This window comes from Cyclopterus lumpus, chromosome 16 (genome assembly GCF_009769545.1).
Source record: "Cyclopterus lumpus isolate fCycLum1 chromosome 16, fCycLum1.pri, whole genome shotgun sequence".
Classification (NCBI taxonomy): Eukaryota; Metazoa; Chordata; class Actinopteri; order Perciformes; family Cyclopteridae; genus Cyclopterus; species Cyclopterus lumpus.
Window position 1 is genome coordinate 11536692 of NC_046981.1, and position 15618 is coordinate 11552309.

At 40.9% G+C, this 15618-nt stretch overlaps 2 protein-coding genes across 3 annotated transcripts; both read right to left on the reverse strand.

Annotated features, from left to right (window-relative positions):
- Positions 1-103: 103 nt before the first annotated feature.
- tmc4 (transmembrane channel-like 4) lies at positions 104-7799 on the reverse strand. The gene is made up of 16 exons (XM_034553403.1): positions 7558-7799; positions 7196-7382; positions 6130-6278; positions 5846-5995; positions 5080-5165; positions 3941-4086; positions 3565-3712; positions 3264-3422; positions 3015-3172; positions 2287-2413; positions 1628-1725; positions 1365-1548; positions 1105-1235; positions 729-884; positions 494-572; positions 104-335 (listed from the first exon to the last, which is right to left on the reverse strand). Exons 1-16 carry the CDS (start codon positions 7610-7612, stop codon positions 246-248), a joined length of 2103 nt encoding a protein of 700 aa, XP_034409294.1. The 5' UTR covers positions 7613-7799; the 3' UTR covers positions 104-245.
- A 468-nt stretch (positions 7800-8267) lies between these two features.
- On the reverse strand, positions 8268-15463 carry mboat7 (membrane bound O-acyltransferase domain containing 7). Of its 2 annotated transcripts, none has more exons than XM_034553436.1 (9): positions 15315-15463; positions 14136-14215; positions 13698-13827; positions 12946-13072; positions 12701-12857; positions 12069-12264; positions 11326-11478; positions 11004-11180; positions 8268-10241 (listed from the first exon to the last, which is right to left on the reverse strand). In XM_034553436.1, exons 2-9 carry the CDS (start codon positions 14209-14211, stop codon positions 9836-9838), a joined length of 1422 nt encoding a protein of 473 aa, XP_034409327.1. In that variant the 5' UTR covers positions 14212-14215; positions 15315-15463; the 3' UTR covers positions 8268-9835. The 2 variants fall into 2 exon arrangements, with proteins under 2 accessions (XP_034409327.1, XP_034409328.1); XM_034553437.1 differs by having other exon boundaries at positions 9836-10241; positions 14136-14218; positions 15315-15438.
- Positions 15464-15618: the final 155 nt, after the last annotated feature.

Genomic DNA, 15618 nt, shown 5'->3' on the forward strand with positions numbered 1-15618 from the left:
TAGGTTAATAATTCACAAGTTCACATGTTCCTAGAAAACTGATTATTGTCTGCTCTGTCAAGAACCTCAGCTTTAATATATATATATATATATATATATATATATATATATATTGTTGCAGGATAATCTTCTAAACCCCATCCAGCATTATATGACACTGACTTTATACATATAGGGTGCATACAGCCTCATCAAATTGTATAATGTTTAGAAGGTCGTAAAACAGAAATATGGTCCTTGTGCTATCACTCATGTGCTCCTGCAGTATGTTTTAGTATCTGATGTCGACTCAGATTCTCAATCTGCTTCACCAAGAACTGCTTGTCGCGGCCCTCCTGAAAACCAAACATACATTATTGTATTAGTAAACTAAATGCCTGTAAGTCTTAGGAAATAATATAGGCCTACCTACATATTTTCAATATTCAATACTATGTCTTGTCTAAGTCTTTGCTATTAAAATACACCATTCAGGTAAATGCCAACAGCTTACCAGTTTAAGCTGAGCTCTTAGCAGGGCAACGGTTTTCCCATAAACAGATGCCAAGGCTACGAAATAGCACATCCCCACACTGCCAAGGAGAATGGAGCCGGGGTTATACCTCATATAAACAGTTAAATACCACATGCTATACAGGTGACATTGAGGCTGCCTTCTATATTTGGCTTAAAGTGCAGTACTGTATATGCAAGAATAACAATCTTACAGAAAGCACAAGTTCACTTACCAAGATAACGCAAACAGGGGGATGGAGAATGACTGGGAACCGATGAAGAAGAGAAAGTCCTGTGTAATTTTAGAGAGGCTGTAGAAAGATGTTGGAACAATCGACCACATGTTGGGGAAGAAACGGAAAGGGCCACAACCCATAGAAGGACGGATCCTGGGTGGAAAGAAGGACACACTGGTCTTCAATGTAACATTGACAATGTTACTATCCAAACCTAAACCTGCCAGTCCTCTGACAATTATTTGACCTGCAGGGTAAAAACCTCAATCTCCACTTTCACTGCTATTTAAAAATAATTAGTTGTCACTGCAAGCACTAAACTAAAAAAGCACTTATGATTGTTACAGGGGAGGAGGCAGAAATCAGCACTCACTGAGCAAGACTGTAAACCATGACAACTGTGGCCAAGCCCCAGCCAAACAGGAGTACCACCAGGAAAAAGAAGGTGGAGGTGGTGGAGCGAAACGTCTTCAGTGCTGGCCGACAATTAGAGAAGAGTGTGATCTGAGGAGGGAAGGGTCAATGGGGTCGGGAACAGAGTCAAAGCAGAGTGATGGTGAGTAACTTTCTCCTTACTCGACCAACAAACTGGCATTGTGTGAAATGGCGGCTTTGTGAAAGCAACATCTTCACCTTCTTGATGTAGAAGAGGAGGACAAACTTGATGGTGTTGATGAGCGGCAGCAGAGGGCAAAAAAGAGCTCCAGTCCAGACGATAGTCTGACCATAAACCAGTCCAAGCACGTTGGCGGAAACTACAAACTCCTGTCGACCCACCCACTGAGCCAGCTTATTGGACCAGTTGTCCACCACCATCCTGACACACACACATGTACTGTATTCATTTGCAAAACTTCATTTTATTAATAGAGACAAAATCACACAGTGATTTGTACCTGCGTGGAAACTCCACCAGCACGAGCACGCCGATGTTGATGAGGAGGTCAAACAGGGTGAGCTTGTACATCTCCTGCCCCACACGCGTTTCCCAGCACTACACAGTGACACAAACATGGAAGGTTGAATCTGTCTGACAATATTTAAATGTTACATTACCTTTCTTTGGTGTTTCACCCACATTCTTAACTAAGGACTGTGTTGCTCAATGTAGGCATCATATTTCTTTATTATACAATTGTACATATAAGCTGTGATATGTCATACATTATTGAGTACACAGTTGGCAGCTTTTCTCTTTGTCAGTTCAAAACAGACTTCAAGCAGATGTCATATCCTATTCTCTGTTTATTCTGGTGACTCACGGGCGTTTATCAAAACAATCTGTTTGTTTCTCATTCTTGCACTTATGTCCTCGGTTGATCCACGTGGAGCATGCTCTGTCAACAGAATGCTTTACTTATGTAGACATAGCCATAACAGAGAAGTTAGATTAGAAAAAACAACATTCTGCCCTCTCATAATTGCATAATTGTTATGTATTTATCTCAATCCCTCTCTATTTTGTTCTTAAACTGTTGTCGAGCAGAGAGGAGACTGTTTGTAAAGAGGACGCATATTTTAAAATATATTGCATGTACTCAAGAAGTATAATTACCGGGTAGACTTCGTAGTTGTATTGGCACAGTTTACACCCTTCACTCTCGGTGTCCCCCTCGCAGGTGATCTGATGCCACAGGGTGAAGAGAAGGACACCCAGACCCACGAGACGAAGGAACACTGCCCTACGCGTGGAACAGACCAGAAGAATCATTCTCAAACCAACTGTGGTACTGAACTAGTCATTTGCTTTTGGTTTAGAGGTTAAACTCAAAAGAGAGATTATTGACTTTGAGGTTATGTTATACAGTATAATGCCAGGTTGTAAAGCAGTGTTTAAAGAACATGGAGCACACTTCTACACCACTGCACCACATTTCAGAATGGAATAGTGTATTATTTACACATTACTTTATATTTTAAAAGATAAACTCCCAAAGTAGATTACAAAACGTGTTGCCCCTTGTCACAGGTTAATGGGGTATTTTACCTCTAAAACTTTCAGATGCGTTGATTTAAATAATTGTTTGAAGCCCCGAAGAGGGAAAATAATACATTACAAAAATTAATTGTTTTCATTTTTGTTGTTCTTCCATCACAGGATTTATTTGAAAGGTCATGACCTTTCAAATGAACCCTGTTACCCTCTGGAGAAGCCCCACCCCTATATATCCCCGGATTAAACTGTATATAAAGTAGTTAAAAGAAACCCTGAAACCCTTACAAACACAAATTACTAAATGCAAATGCTCTAACATAATAACTCTCTCACAGAAACCCCTTAACCTTAATAGTGTCACTATGACAGTGGTGCTGGGGGTGTATCGCTCAATCAGGGTGAACTGGTCACACAGCAGCGGCACCACGAAGTTTCCAATGGTGATGGCAATGGAAGGCAGATACTCTAATAACAGACCCAAGATCCCTTCCTCACCACTCATTTCCTGTGTGTCAGGGATGGGAAACAAAAGGTCACTGAAGACTTTCAGACCCGAAACCAAATGAACATCACCACACACCTTTTCCACAATTTACCTGGCTGAAGTTGGTGGCCATGAAGATGCCGTAGAAGGCTGCTACGATGAGCCCGAATGAAACGAAAAACATAAAAACGCGTAGAGAGTATAAAACTATTTTTTGACACAAAGTTAGAGCGGCTGCCTTTTTCTTTATTATCTCCTCCTCCAGATCCACCTGACCGAGAAAGAGAAAAGAGACGAGGAGTCATCTGAAAGCATCAGGACATGATTACGCAAAGCTGTGTTGTGCTGCAGAGAGAACAACTCTTTTTCCTGGCTTCCTCTCATCCTGCTAAGTGGGACAGATCCCTTCTGACCTGCAGCTGGTAGTGAACGTTCTTCTGCTTCAGTTTGGTAGCTCGGCCTCCCTGGCAACCGTAGTCCCAGCCGGTGAACACTATAATGCTGTAGTTGCCCACAGAGCTGCCTCCCGTTGCCACGGCAACCCGAGCTGCAGTCCCCATGCTGCACATTAAGAGCCAGACAGGAAAGAGGATACAGATGCAGGTCAAGGTGACTGAACTCTCGATGCAGGCTTTTAAATGTCATTCTGTTTATTTCAGCCCACTGAACACTGACACACACACACACACACGCACACACACAAATACAATATACACATAGAAACACACACACACACACACAGGCTGCATCTTGACTCTTAATATTGAAACTGTTTGTTCTGGGACGGACCGTGCAATGATACAAATGAGACAAAAGAAAAAGTAGAAGACGGCAGTGAAGAGGTAGGCCAGGGGGATGTTGTAGGAGAAGTCGCTGTCCTCCACCATTGTGTTGTTGTAGTAGCCGTAAAACATGTATGAATACTCCATGAAACCCTGAACAAAGAGGAGAGGAAAGTCACAGCGCATGTCATGGGATGTGGTTTGAATTCACTTTTATCAGGAGAGAATATAGGAGGAGCATGTGGAACTATTGATCACTGAGGTCATTTCCACTTTATTTGAGGGGATATGTTACTTTCAGTTTCGTTGAAAATTGTGTGTGTTGTTTGTCTGGTAAATATGGTGCTGGAGAAGTGGTGAGCTTAGCAGCATAAAGAATGGCAACAGGGGTAAACAGCTAGGGTCGAAATCCACCTAGCAGCAGCTCTAAAGCTCACTTATTAACATTTATATTGTGTGTATTTAATGCTTACAAAAGCATAAATCACACATTGTAGTTTTGCAAGGGTTTTGTGTGGAACTAATTCTTGGACAGGACCGATGATTTCCTGAAGTTCTGGTGTCACGGTGAGGTTGGAAAGCTGGTGAAGAAATGCACTTTTTCTTTTAGGTCTGAATAGCGAAATCTCAAAAGACATAAAGCGATGCAGTTTCTGTGTGAGTGTGTTAAGACAATGATTGGTGGTGGAATTGGTTGCGATGCCAAGAGCACCAGCTTTCTTCTTGCGTTGGTTACCAAAAGGGTCAGGGCCATCTCTGCTCTTGGAAAAAATAAATAATAAATAAAGACTTATTTAGTCTGGAGGTGCCAGTTGTTGGATCAGGAGGGGCCAGGCTAGCCGTTTCCCCCTGTTTTCAGTTTTTATGCTATGCTAAGCTAACAGACGGCTGGCTGTTGCTTAATATTTCATACATGTAGTCATGAAAATCCTAACAATCTTCTCATCTAACTCTTGGCAACTAATAAGACCTCAGTGTGTAAGTAAGAAGTATGTCTAGAAATGATTAAACAGTAGGCTACAACCATAAGTATTGAATGTTTAAAGAATCACAATGTCCAATAATGAAAGACACTAATATCTGTCTCTGTATACATTCTGCACATCTCTTATATTTGAAGGTCAGTGCGATGATGCAGTTTCTCACCGTTCCCAAAAGTAAGTCCAGGAAGTAATTATAAAACACGACCAAGCCTTGAGGATTGGGGTCATAAACCGTGCATTCATCTGCACCTGGAAAACATAGCAAAGGGAAAGCTTCATTATTTCTACATACACTATCACAACTTACAGCATAGGTTTCCCTGAAACCTTCTGAACGTATAGGTCATCTAACAGTAACAGAAAGAGAAGAAGAGAAGGAGAGAGAAAGCTGCAGTGGTGAATAAATATTGGCCTGCAGCTCACTCGAGGCAGAGGGTCTTAATCCCTAAACTGTAATCTAGATAACGCACATAAAACAGCTTTAAAAAATATCGAAGGGTTTTGTCTAATAAAAAGAGAAACTGTGACACATCCTCATGGGAAAATGACTCAGGGCAAAAATGATAAAAACTAGTTTAAGCTTTGAGAAGTCGGTAAGAAAGAAGCTCAAGTTCTTGGCAGTGCATGATCAAATATGTTAACATTATATCTTCTATATTTTACACAAACTTATAGATGTACCTCAGGTAATTACATTTTAATTTATATATCATTTTGGGACTATATATTCTGCTCATGCACCGGTCACTTCCCGTTATTTCCAAGGGGAATACCATGACTGCTACTGCAGTAATGCCTCGAAGCCCCTGACAGGGGAACGTCAGAATGCAGGAAATAATAAGAAATGAAGAACCATGAAAACAAAGTGCCATGTTAACGTGAAATGAAATGCTGTGAGCTAACAAACTGCAGCTTGAACAAGACATTACCAGTGCTGTTAACAACGCTGGTCCCAACAGATCTGACGACAATGCTGGGGATGAGGACAAATCCAGCAATCAGTAAAAAGGAAACAAAATTGAGCACCACCAAGAATCGCAGGAACAGGAAGTAAGACTGGACGCCACCGCCAAAGTTTCCTGGGGGGGGGGGCGGGAGAGGGCCAAAGATTTCATTAACAACGTAAAGAATTAAGTACATTTAATAAACACTTTCTTGACAATATTATGTATGTAGCAATCTGGAGTCCTGACATTAACCATGAAAGATGTACCTCCAATCTGTTGCAAAGTCTTTCTCCACAGTGTGAAAAAGTGGAGCAATCCTCTGGCGTTTTCGTTTAGTTTCTGCAGAGATTTGTTCTTTTTCCGTCTCCAGGACTGCCTGCTGGAAACCACAGGCACCTGCATCTGCTGCACCTGCCTGTAATAGACAAGTTACACTTGACACATGACTCTGGAGTGGATACTGTGTGATTGGATGATTGGTAACACTTTATATTATGGCTCCGTACTCTGAAAACACTTAACGATATATTACATTATAGGGAAACTAGTGATAATGTTCAATTGGTACATTTCGAATGAATTAAGTGTGACCTTTTCTCACATTAGTAGTCCCTGTTTTAAGCTGCGTACCACTTTAATTATTAAAGTTTCCCTCCACTAAAGAATGTGTGTTGCTTAGTGTTTCTTCACTTAATAACGCATGTGCGAAGGGTTTGAAGGAGGTAAGGTGGTCTGTGCTCACCTGAAATCTGACGTGTATTTGTGAGCAACATTTTGTGACATCACAGCTAGTATTGGCAGCTAATTGTGGTCCGATATGCAACTTGAATGTGGAAACGTAAAGCCTCTCGCACGGAACATAGGATTTGAACCTGCAATAACAGATTTCTGGCCACCTGGGGGCATCTGAACTGACATATAAAGGGGCACTTGGTGCAAAACAGATGTTTTTTACACATCCAGCTGTTACAATGAAACATCATTAATGTATCCTTTCAATAGTCACCCTAGCTCTAGCCAACTTAAATATATATCTGAGTCTTTAGCGGCTGAATGCGCCACTAACTGATTCTGCTTGCTGTGTGGTGCTAACTTTTAAAGAGCTGTAGCAGAGAGTGAACCATTAAAGTAGTAAACCAAAACAATCAAGCTTCATATCGACAATCGACCCATTTTGCATTGAAACATTGCATTCAATTTATCTTTTGATGTGTTGTTAATTAAAAAATGTGATTATATTCACTTTCAATTATATTTCAAAGTATAGTGGTTTATATTATAAACCATGTTTGGAGGGGGACGAGAACCAACACGTTTGTAAAGTAGACATACCTCACAGCTCTCTTCAGTGCCATGGGCAGCGGGATGGCCTTCAGGTCCCGAGGAGGTCCACTGCTTCCCGAGTCATTCTCCTCTGCAGGGGTCGAGCTCCGGTCGTGCTGAGGATAGTTTTGATTGGACACTCGAGATGAAACCCGTCGTAACCTCAGGGACTGCTGGTCACTCGGGTAACCATTCTCTGTGAGTGGTTGAGCCAGGAAAACGATCAAAGTAATATGAGTCAACACAATTCAGTCAGACGAGAAGATGATGCCATATGAGCAGAGAGGAAATGTAGATATTTAGACAGTTGAGATGTTGTCTTATGTGTTTAAAATCAACAAATGTGTGATGAGAGGTAAGAAAAGACACACCTTCAATGTAGTCATCCACCTGTCTGGAGCCTGGTCTCTGTGGCTCACTGTACATTTCTTTAATGCAGCTTAACACGACGAGTTCTCAAGACTTTCCTGTGTAACTACTTCTAATACTTTACCAGCAACACGTCCAGAACTAAACAAATGGTGAAGCAGCTCGTCATGAGGAAATGCTGCCTATCCAGGAACACCTTCCCAGTTGTTTTCTCTCACGGACTTTACCCCCTTTGAATGACCACAGGCACTTCCTTGTATGGTTTAACCCATTATTTCCATGGAGAAGGTTGCCGTTCATTTACAATTTGCATAGAGCAAGAAAACAGGTTGCACTTCAAATTTATTTGTTATTGTGGAGGTGAAGTGAACTTCAGAAATTATTTTGGTGAATTTAAATCGTGGGCAGTTATGGGAACAAATGCATTGTATAATTTAAATGTTACGAGTTGATATGAAATCTACAACATGTTTGATTTAACAAAGGGGTGCTGTTTCTCTTCGCCTAAAGAAGCTCAAGAGAAGCACTGACACCCTGTTGTGAGGTAACTAAGCAGGTGTGTTTTCTGTTCACTCATGCCGGAGAGTTAATGATTCCCAGTCTGACAACTGAAACAATGTGATGTAGAAAAGCCTTTTTCTACAAGCATTCTCTTGCTTATTTACACAAGGTAATTATGAACTCCATATAATAAACAACACATTCACGGACATTCATATAAAGTGTATTTTAGAGAGAGAATAGGCAAGACAGTAACATTGATGAGGAAATGCTGATATGTATTCCACAAGTAACACTGAGTGTTACAGTCTGGAAAATAAATACACAATAATAACCGTGCAATTATGACAACAAAGGGACTCATTTATATAAGGTTGAGTTGGTCAGGGTGAAGGCGTGAAACTAAACGTGTTTGTTATTCAAATGATCTCAGTTTGAGGTGTCACATGGAGGGGGGGGGGAATAAGACTTTTAATTGTGCAATGCTCATTTAAAATACACACACAGTGGAGTTGTTAGACAGGAGTGAGTGAAAGAGCACTGAGCGCGTTTCCCAACCGTTCAGTTAATCACAGAAAATAAGCAACAGAGCTCCAATGACTACAACCAGTTTGCTGTGCTGTCAGCTGTGCTGTTATTTATGAATTTCATTGGCAGTTTATAGTTCTGTGAAAACCTGCGACGTGTTGTATCAAATGTTTGGTCCCAACCCTGAATGGTCCATGATGGCAGCACAGACATGTTGGCAGTGGGAGGACTGTTGCTATCTTACACACGGCACACTCGTACACAACGGCGCCACCGAGCTGTCAGTGCAGATGTTCCTCAGAAACAAACATTTTGGATTCACTGGATCAAGGGAGTGAAACAAAGCACGGAAATGTTTAGCAAACAAAATGAGGAACATTATAATGCTGGAAACCAAATCTACAACACAAACCTCCTTATGTAATAAGACAATGCAAATGTACTCTGGACCGGCGCCCAGCAAGTTTCCCACTGTAAGTTTCCCATTGTACTTTCTCGGCACTTAACCATCACAAAAACATAATTCCACTCAGACTGTTTACAAAAACAAATGTAAGATGCCAAAGGGCAGCAGAAATCTTTTTTATCGTAAAATTAGGAAATTTGAAAAAAATAAAAAAATAAAATTACGTCTGATTCCTGACAATGACACCATCATGATGTCCTTTTCCATCTAAATCCCTCCGTTCTGTACTCCAGTGTAAATGTACTGTAACATAATACTGAGCGCTGCTGGAATGTTTGGTTGGAAACTCAATTGAATCACATTTAATTTTTAAGACCATTACGAGGATTTGGTTTATTATTGTTTTTACAACCCGTACTGCCCGTTTTTAAAATAGCATCTTGATATTTCAACAACCTAAATTTGAGGGGTAATAAAGTTCAGTTATCACTTCAAACTGGGGAAGGTATTGCGAAATAAAAGCACACGCGCTGTACAGGCAGATGCTGTTTAACTGTTATCTCTCACACTATAAAAGTGACATTCATTGAGCTCAAACATTCCTCTCCCAGTATTCCCAGTACTTTTATGTCCATGTACATACATGTCTTTTACCAGATTTTTCTTGTTGCACCGTTGTCTGATTTATCTCACATTTTTAATAACTTTCCCATCTTCCCACAATGAATCTTATTGGACCTGTGTGACGTTTTCTAGGAAGATGAGAGTTGGTGCGATTCATGTTTATAAATTCTCGTCTTGAAGTAACCCAAAAAAGTACCCACAGTTCTTTTCTGTTCCTCTTTTCAGTCAGTCTTTTCCCCAGTTTTCAAGTTCTCTATCTTCTCTCCCTCTCTTCTCTCCTCCTTGTCCCCTCTCCTTCCTTCCCGTTTCCCTGACTTTAGAGCCCAGCCAACTATGATACAGCAAACGGCGATGATGTGCATGACAAAGTAGATGGACATCCAGTAGTCGATGGTGTCAGAGGCCTTCAGCAGCACGAAGCCCATGCACATGTAGTCGTAGGCCCTCATCTTCAAGAACCAGTGAACCCAGTCGAAGATGTTCTGACCAAAAGGACCCAGTTTAGCTCGGACAGAGGCCTCCATGGCAGACTCGGCTGCCATGCACAGGGGGATGGTGAGGAAGGAGAGGTAGTAACCGGCATGTAGTCCATGCCAGTAGGCGCTGATGAACATGGTCCAGCCAGCCCTGAGAGACAAACAGGAGAGATGTTAAAGTCATGCGGACACGCCACCGGGAGGCGTTTTGTCTAAAGGCGCTTTTGTCTTTGTTTAAATTGTATCTGATAAAATTAAATTTAAGGGATACATCTGGCGATATTCTGTATTTTAATTATTGTCAACAAATACCACGAGGAGACCTACACCAAGAATGATAAATGAGTAAAAAATATTCTAAAGACACAAATAAGTCACACTGGGTGACTTGTTCCTCTGTTCCTATATACAATAGCCTGTAGTTTATGAAATGCTCCAACTTACGTCATCCTGTTGCCTTAAATACTCACTGGTGAACTAAATCTATTACAGCAGCCACGAAAAATACAAAATGTACTCTTATTTGATTCATGTTTGAGAAACAGCTGTTTATATAAGTATGTAAATAAGAAAGGATTAATACTTTACTAAAACAATCAATGTATATAATCGTGACCCTTTTTTAAAGATTGCACATTAAGTAGGGATTTGACAGAAGAACTATGTCATATTTGTGTCGGAGAGGGAGCTTCACATTTAAAGATCAAAGCTGATCATAAACAAGAGAGAAGCATCACTACAACATCTGGAGATGCTTGCTATAACCTCACATCTAACATATTTAAATAGCATCTCACTGCACAGGTCCATTATGTGAATGTCCAAACGCACCAAACAGGGATTTATGGATGAGTTTGGGTATTTTGGGATCCCTGTGAAACAAGCAGAAACTGCTGCACACATAAAGCCTGACCTGAGAGCGTAGGCTTTGAAGGGGGCATTCGGGTAGATGTAGTGATGCAGCCACCACTGCACCGTCATGTTCCAGTAACGCATGCCATGGCGGACCTTCACACAGAAGTCTGTGTTGTAGCAGTCGATGTTCTGGATGGTTTTGAAGTCATATTTCTCTTCACTGGTGGGATCAGAACTGGCCACGAGGGGAAAAACAAACAAACATTGGCATAAAATATGAACTTAATACACACTGAGAGGAATATTATCACATTTCACAAAATACACAAATATTGATGTGCCCATGCATCAATATACTTGTTAGTCCTGTGATTGTGTACCTGTAGTTGACTGTGGGTCCTCCTCCAGGTTTGGACAGTGCGTTCTCGGGATAGCAGCCCAGACCTGCACTGATACAACCAGCCTCCGCTCCACACCACGCTGCATAGAAACGCATCCTAAACACGAAGAACACCGCCACCATGTAGAACACCCTGGTGACAGAGAGAAAAGTGCATTATTCATCTCTACCGGACCAAACATCTGTAGGGATTTTACTACGACATTCAACCCTAAATGACTACTGGGCCCTCCACGACTATCCTAAACCACGTTGTATTTAGCTCACTGTGAATCGTATTCTGTGCTTTGTTTTCATTCATTTGTCTCATTTCATTTGCCTTCCTCTGACCAACAGCAGCCACACTCCTGAAAAGAAATGAGTAGAAACATATTGTACAATCATTACACTGACGTTTAAGTTAACTGGCAACTAGGACAATTTAGGAAATATTCTGAAATATTTCTACATTATATTATGATATGTTTTCACCACATTTAAATGTTTTCCATTACATAAAATAAGCATGTATGTGTTATTCTTGTTGTTTAGCTGGATAAAAATATTTCTTTATATTAGTTGCTTTGATTCATTGTATTCTTCTTATAGCATTTACATTATTGTATTGTATGCAGTTGCTCACATTATTGATACATATTCATGAAATTATGATGATTATTATATATAATAAATCTGGAACTCCCATTACTGACATTGTTAGTATTAATAAAAGGTGAACAATACCTAAAGAAAAAGTGTTGGTCCAGAAACTCCTCTGTGCGAACGTAGGCCAGTGGGAAGACATAGTTGACAGCCAGGAACAAAGCGGCGTACACGGGAACCAGCTTCAGGCGCTGCAGGCACGGCGCCCAGCCGGGCAGAGCCTGCGGGCTCGGCTGCATCAGCCAGTCAGCGTACGTTTGGAAGCGAAAGAACGGACCTTTAGGGAGATGGAGGGAGGAGATTATGGAATAAAGGCAGCGTTGAGAAGACAGTGACAGAGAAAAATGAACAACAGGGATAATGCAAGACAGGGAAACGGTGGAGGACGGTGTGGTTCAAAGGAAGAGAGGTTGGTGGTGTAAAGGAAGAAAACCAAAAGAGAGTAGGTGTATGAAAAACCAGAAGTAATTCTAAATAATATGGAAAACAATATGGACTCACAATATTGGACAAGTAGCAAGAGTGAGACAAAGAGAGACAACAGTTAAAATGCATGCAAATACAAATTAACAATGACAACAACACAGCTTGCACACAAACATAATGTTTAATTTCTAAAAGTTCACTTATAAAATCAGAATTGACACAACTTCCTCCCACCAACATTATTCAGAGAAGATCCTAAGAAGCGTCAGACGTTTCCGCAGACTTACCGGTCATTATACCGGCATAGCAGTAGCTGTAGGACAGAATGTCGTAGAGGGAGGGCTCCTGCGACAGACCACCAATGACGGGAGACTTGGTAAAGGAGCTCACTTCCTTTTTCTTCTCCATGTGGAAGCTGTAAACCTCGTTGGCGAGACTCACCATCTGAGTTCAAAGCAGACAAATACATCAATAAAGATGCCCAAACTGAAAAGACACGGTTGCGTCCATAGATCTGACAATGGCTCTGTACCTTCAGAGTGAGAAGGAGCTGGATGGCGTTGGCAAAAGGTGTCGGTGGTGGGAGACCGAACCAAGTGACGAGACGGAAGAAGAGGAGGTAGACAAAGGTCCAGGTGAGACTCAATGCTGGGGCATGCCTAGGAGACAGAGACAGGTGTTATGAGTGAGTTACATGTTCTGTCTGCACACTATCTACAGTCTTGTCCTCTTTGCACTCATTGAGTCCTGTTGTGTGACACCAAAGCGAAATCGAATAGTATTAGAAATGGTCATTTATCTAATTCATGTATCCATTTGTTTTCACATAAAAGAATACAATTATTAAGATATTTTATGGAAAGAAAGACACAAACACTTTTACCGACATAAATTAATTATATATTCATTCATTTAAAATAAACAAAAGGAGATATGAGAAGCTAAAAGCAAAGACAAGATAAACAAGTACAGTTACAAGCTAAAATGCCTACAATTATTTTTTCACAATATGAGGATTTGCTGCTTTTCTTTCTCATGTGTAATGGGAAATTGAATGTCTTTGGGTTTTGGACTGTAAGTAAGGCAAAAACACTTTCCAGATATATTGGGCTCTGAGTAGTTGTATGGGGCCTTTTTCTATATTGTTGACATCTCAGAGACTTTAGAGACGTATTTAATACTGTAGAAAAATCATAAAGAAATGTTGTATGTTCCAGGCCAACTTTCCTGACTTTTGTACTAACAGTGTGTGTTCCAGTGAAGTGTTTCAGTGAAATACGTTACCGCCAGCTGCTCTTTATAATAATCCATATTCCAATCACCGTCACAAGAGAATGAAGGGTGTGGATGTGACAAGTAGCGATGGCGATAGAGAGGCCCAGAAGGAGAGACGCCCCCTGCTTCACAGGAGGACCTGAAGTGAAAGCAAAGATAAACAATTAAGCCACCGGAAACCTTCTATCAAGGAGCTGCATGGGGTGGGAAAATAATAATAATGTTGATCTGTCCATAGCTGTGCATCTCCAACAATGTTAAAGAATCAAACCGTATTTAAAAAATGTTCTTAATCTTTGTCTATACTGTATGTGAAAAATTTGAAATCCTAGTTTATTTTCTGTGCCACAATGCAACACTGAAACAACTGTTCAACTTAAGTGTTTGCCCTTTAGAAGACCAATATAAAAGTATTATTATTATTATGTTATGTTCCAAAATACTGACTGAGGTAACGGAAGAGGAATCCAACAGGGATGGAGGCAGCAAGGATTCCCAAGTACACCAGCTCATCGGGAGACATCGCTCTGCTGGCACAGAAACACAGATCAGCCCTAAACTTATATAAATAACTACATACATATGTCACATCATGAATAGACAATGCATAATTATGAGGGAACAGCACACAGACCAAAGGTATGCAGGAAATACAACACACTCCATTCAAATACCCTGCAACAATTACTACCTTGGTGAAGCTAATCTTTTCTATTTCCATTGAGACTGCATCACAGTTATATTGATTCAACTCTACAGTAGGTTTTGAGGATGTTGTCAGAGCTTCATCACATATTATGACAAAGTGGAGGGAATACTTCATCCAAAAGTAAGTGAGGGTGTGTCGCTATGTTTGTATTTGTTTTATTATAAAGAAATGTTGCCTCATAGTCTATGTTATTTCTTTATAGCCCTATAATTTCCCCCAATTATGATATTTGGGGACATATCTGTTTGCAGCCAACATAGTAATAAATTCAAATATTCGTTTGAGAACATCTTCAGGGTGCATTTCACAACATATCCGGTGACTTGTGCAAGAGCACCGTGTACCTTTGTTGTAGAACACTGTACTATTATTTTTGTTGAAAGGGTCCATTAGGGTGCCAGGGACATTACGTTTGCAGTATTACATAACACGGAAATACCACAACGGACCTCATCCACAGGCGAACATAGGAAGTAACCGAGTTTGAGACCTGGATCAGGGGAGATCTCGCTCATTCGACCCCAGGAGAGAAATGGGGCAAACCTCTGCATCTTTGATCGCGTTCAGTCAGGAGTTCAAACAGATTACATGACAGTTACATGTTGTGAGGTGACCAGAATGTGTGCACCACACATCACTCTGCCCTTAAGCTACTTCCAGGTGAGCTTACACAGCAACGTTAAGTTAGCTAACAGCAACACACAGAGACAAAGGAAAGTCACTGCTTTATAAATTGTGACACAATCTAAACGGACTGTGTTTGAAAGGCGGAGGTCAAAGCAGTAACGTGGATCTCGTGTTTACCAGCACTAACCAGTCTGCAGAGGCGCAAACACTGAAGGTTCAAACTGGTGTTTTAGTGGTTAACACAGCGACCAGCCGTTGAATTAGCGAGCGTCAGTTAAAGTTTTACTTACAACTTGTTAATCACCGCGGTTCAATAACTCCGGTCTCTGGCACAGCCGGACATACAACACCCATTCACACCGTTAGCACTCTTAACATTAACAGTTACTTCCTGTGTGAAGAACGATGACGCCATGTAGGACGGTACCATTCAAACTGTATGGGTGGGGGGTGGGCGACCATTGACTTCAGATTGGAGTATGATAAACCTTTAATACGGTACATGGGATTAACCGCACAGTCCAATAAAAATAATGCTATGCATAACCTCTGGTTTATCAGAGAATACATTGGTTGTACTTCTCGTGTCCACAA

Excerpts from the sequence above, each read along its gene's own strand:
- mboat7 (XM_034553436.1), bottom strand. The coding sequence starts at position 14,211 with ATGTCTCCCGATGAGCTGGTGTACTTGGGAATCCTTGCTGCCTCCATC. Across the intron at positions 13,828-14,135 it reads ATTCCTCTTCCGTTACCTCA|GTCCTCCTGTGAAGCAGGGG; the intron begins GTCAGTATTTTG and ends CTTTCACTTCAG. Across the intron at positions 11,479-12,068 it reads GACCAACACTTTTTCTTTAG|GGTGTTCTACATGGTGGCGG; the intron begins GTATTGTTCACC and ends CTCTGTCACCAG.
- tmc4 (XM_034553403.1), bottom strand. The coding sequence starts at position 7,612 with ATGTACAGTGAGCCACAGAGACCAGGCTCCAGACAGGTGGATGACTAC. Across the intron at positions 5,996-6,129 it reads GACTTTGCAACAGATTGGAG|GAAACTTTGGCGGTGGCGTC; the intron begins GTACATCTTTCA and ends CCCCCCCCCCAG. Across the intron at positions 1,726-2,286 it reads ACAACTACGAAGTCTACCCG|TGCTGGGAAACGCGTGTGGG; the intron begins GTAATTATACTT and ends GTCACTGTGTAG.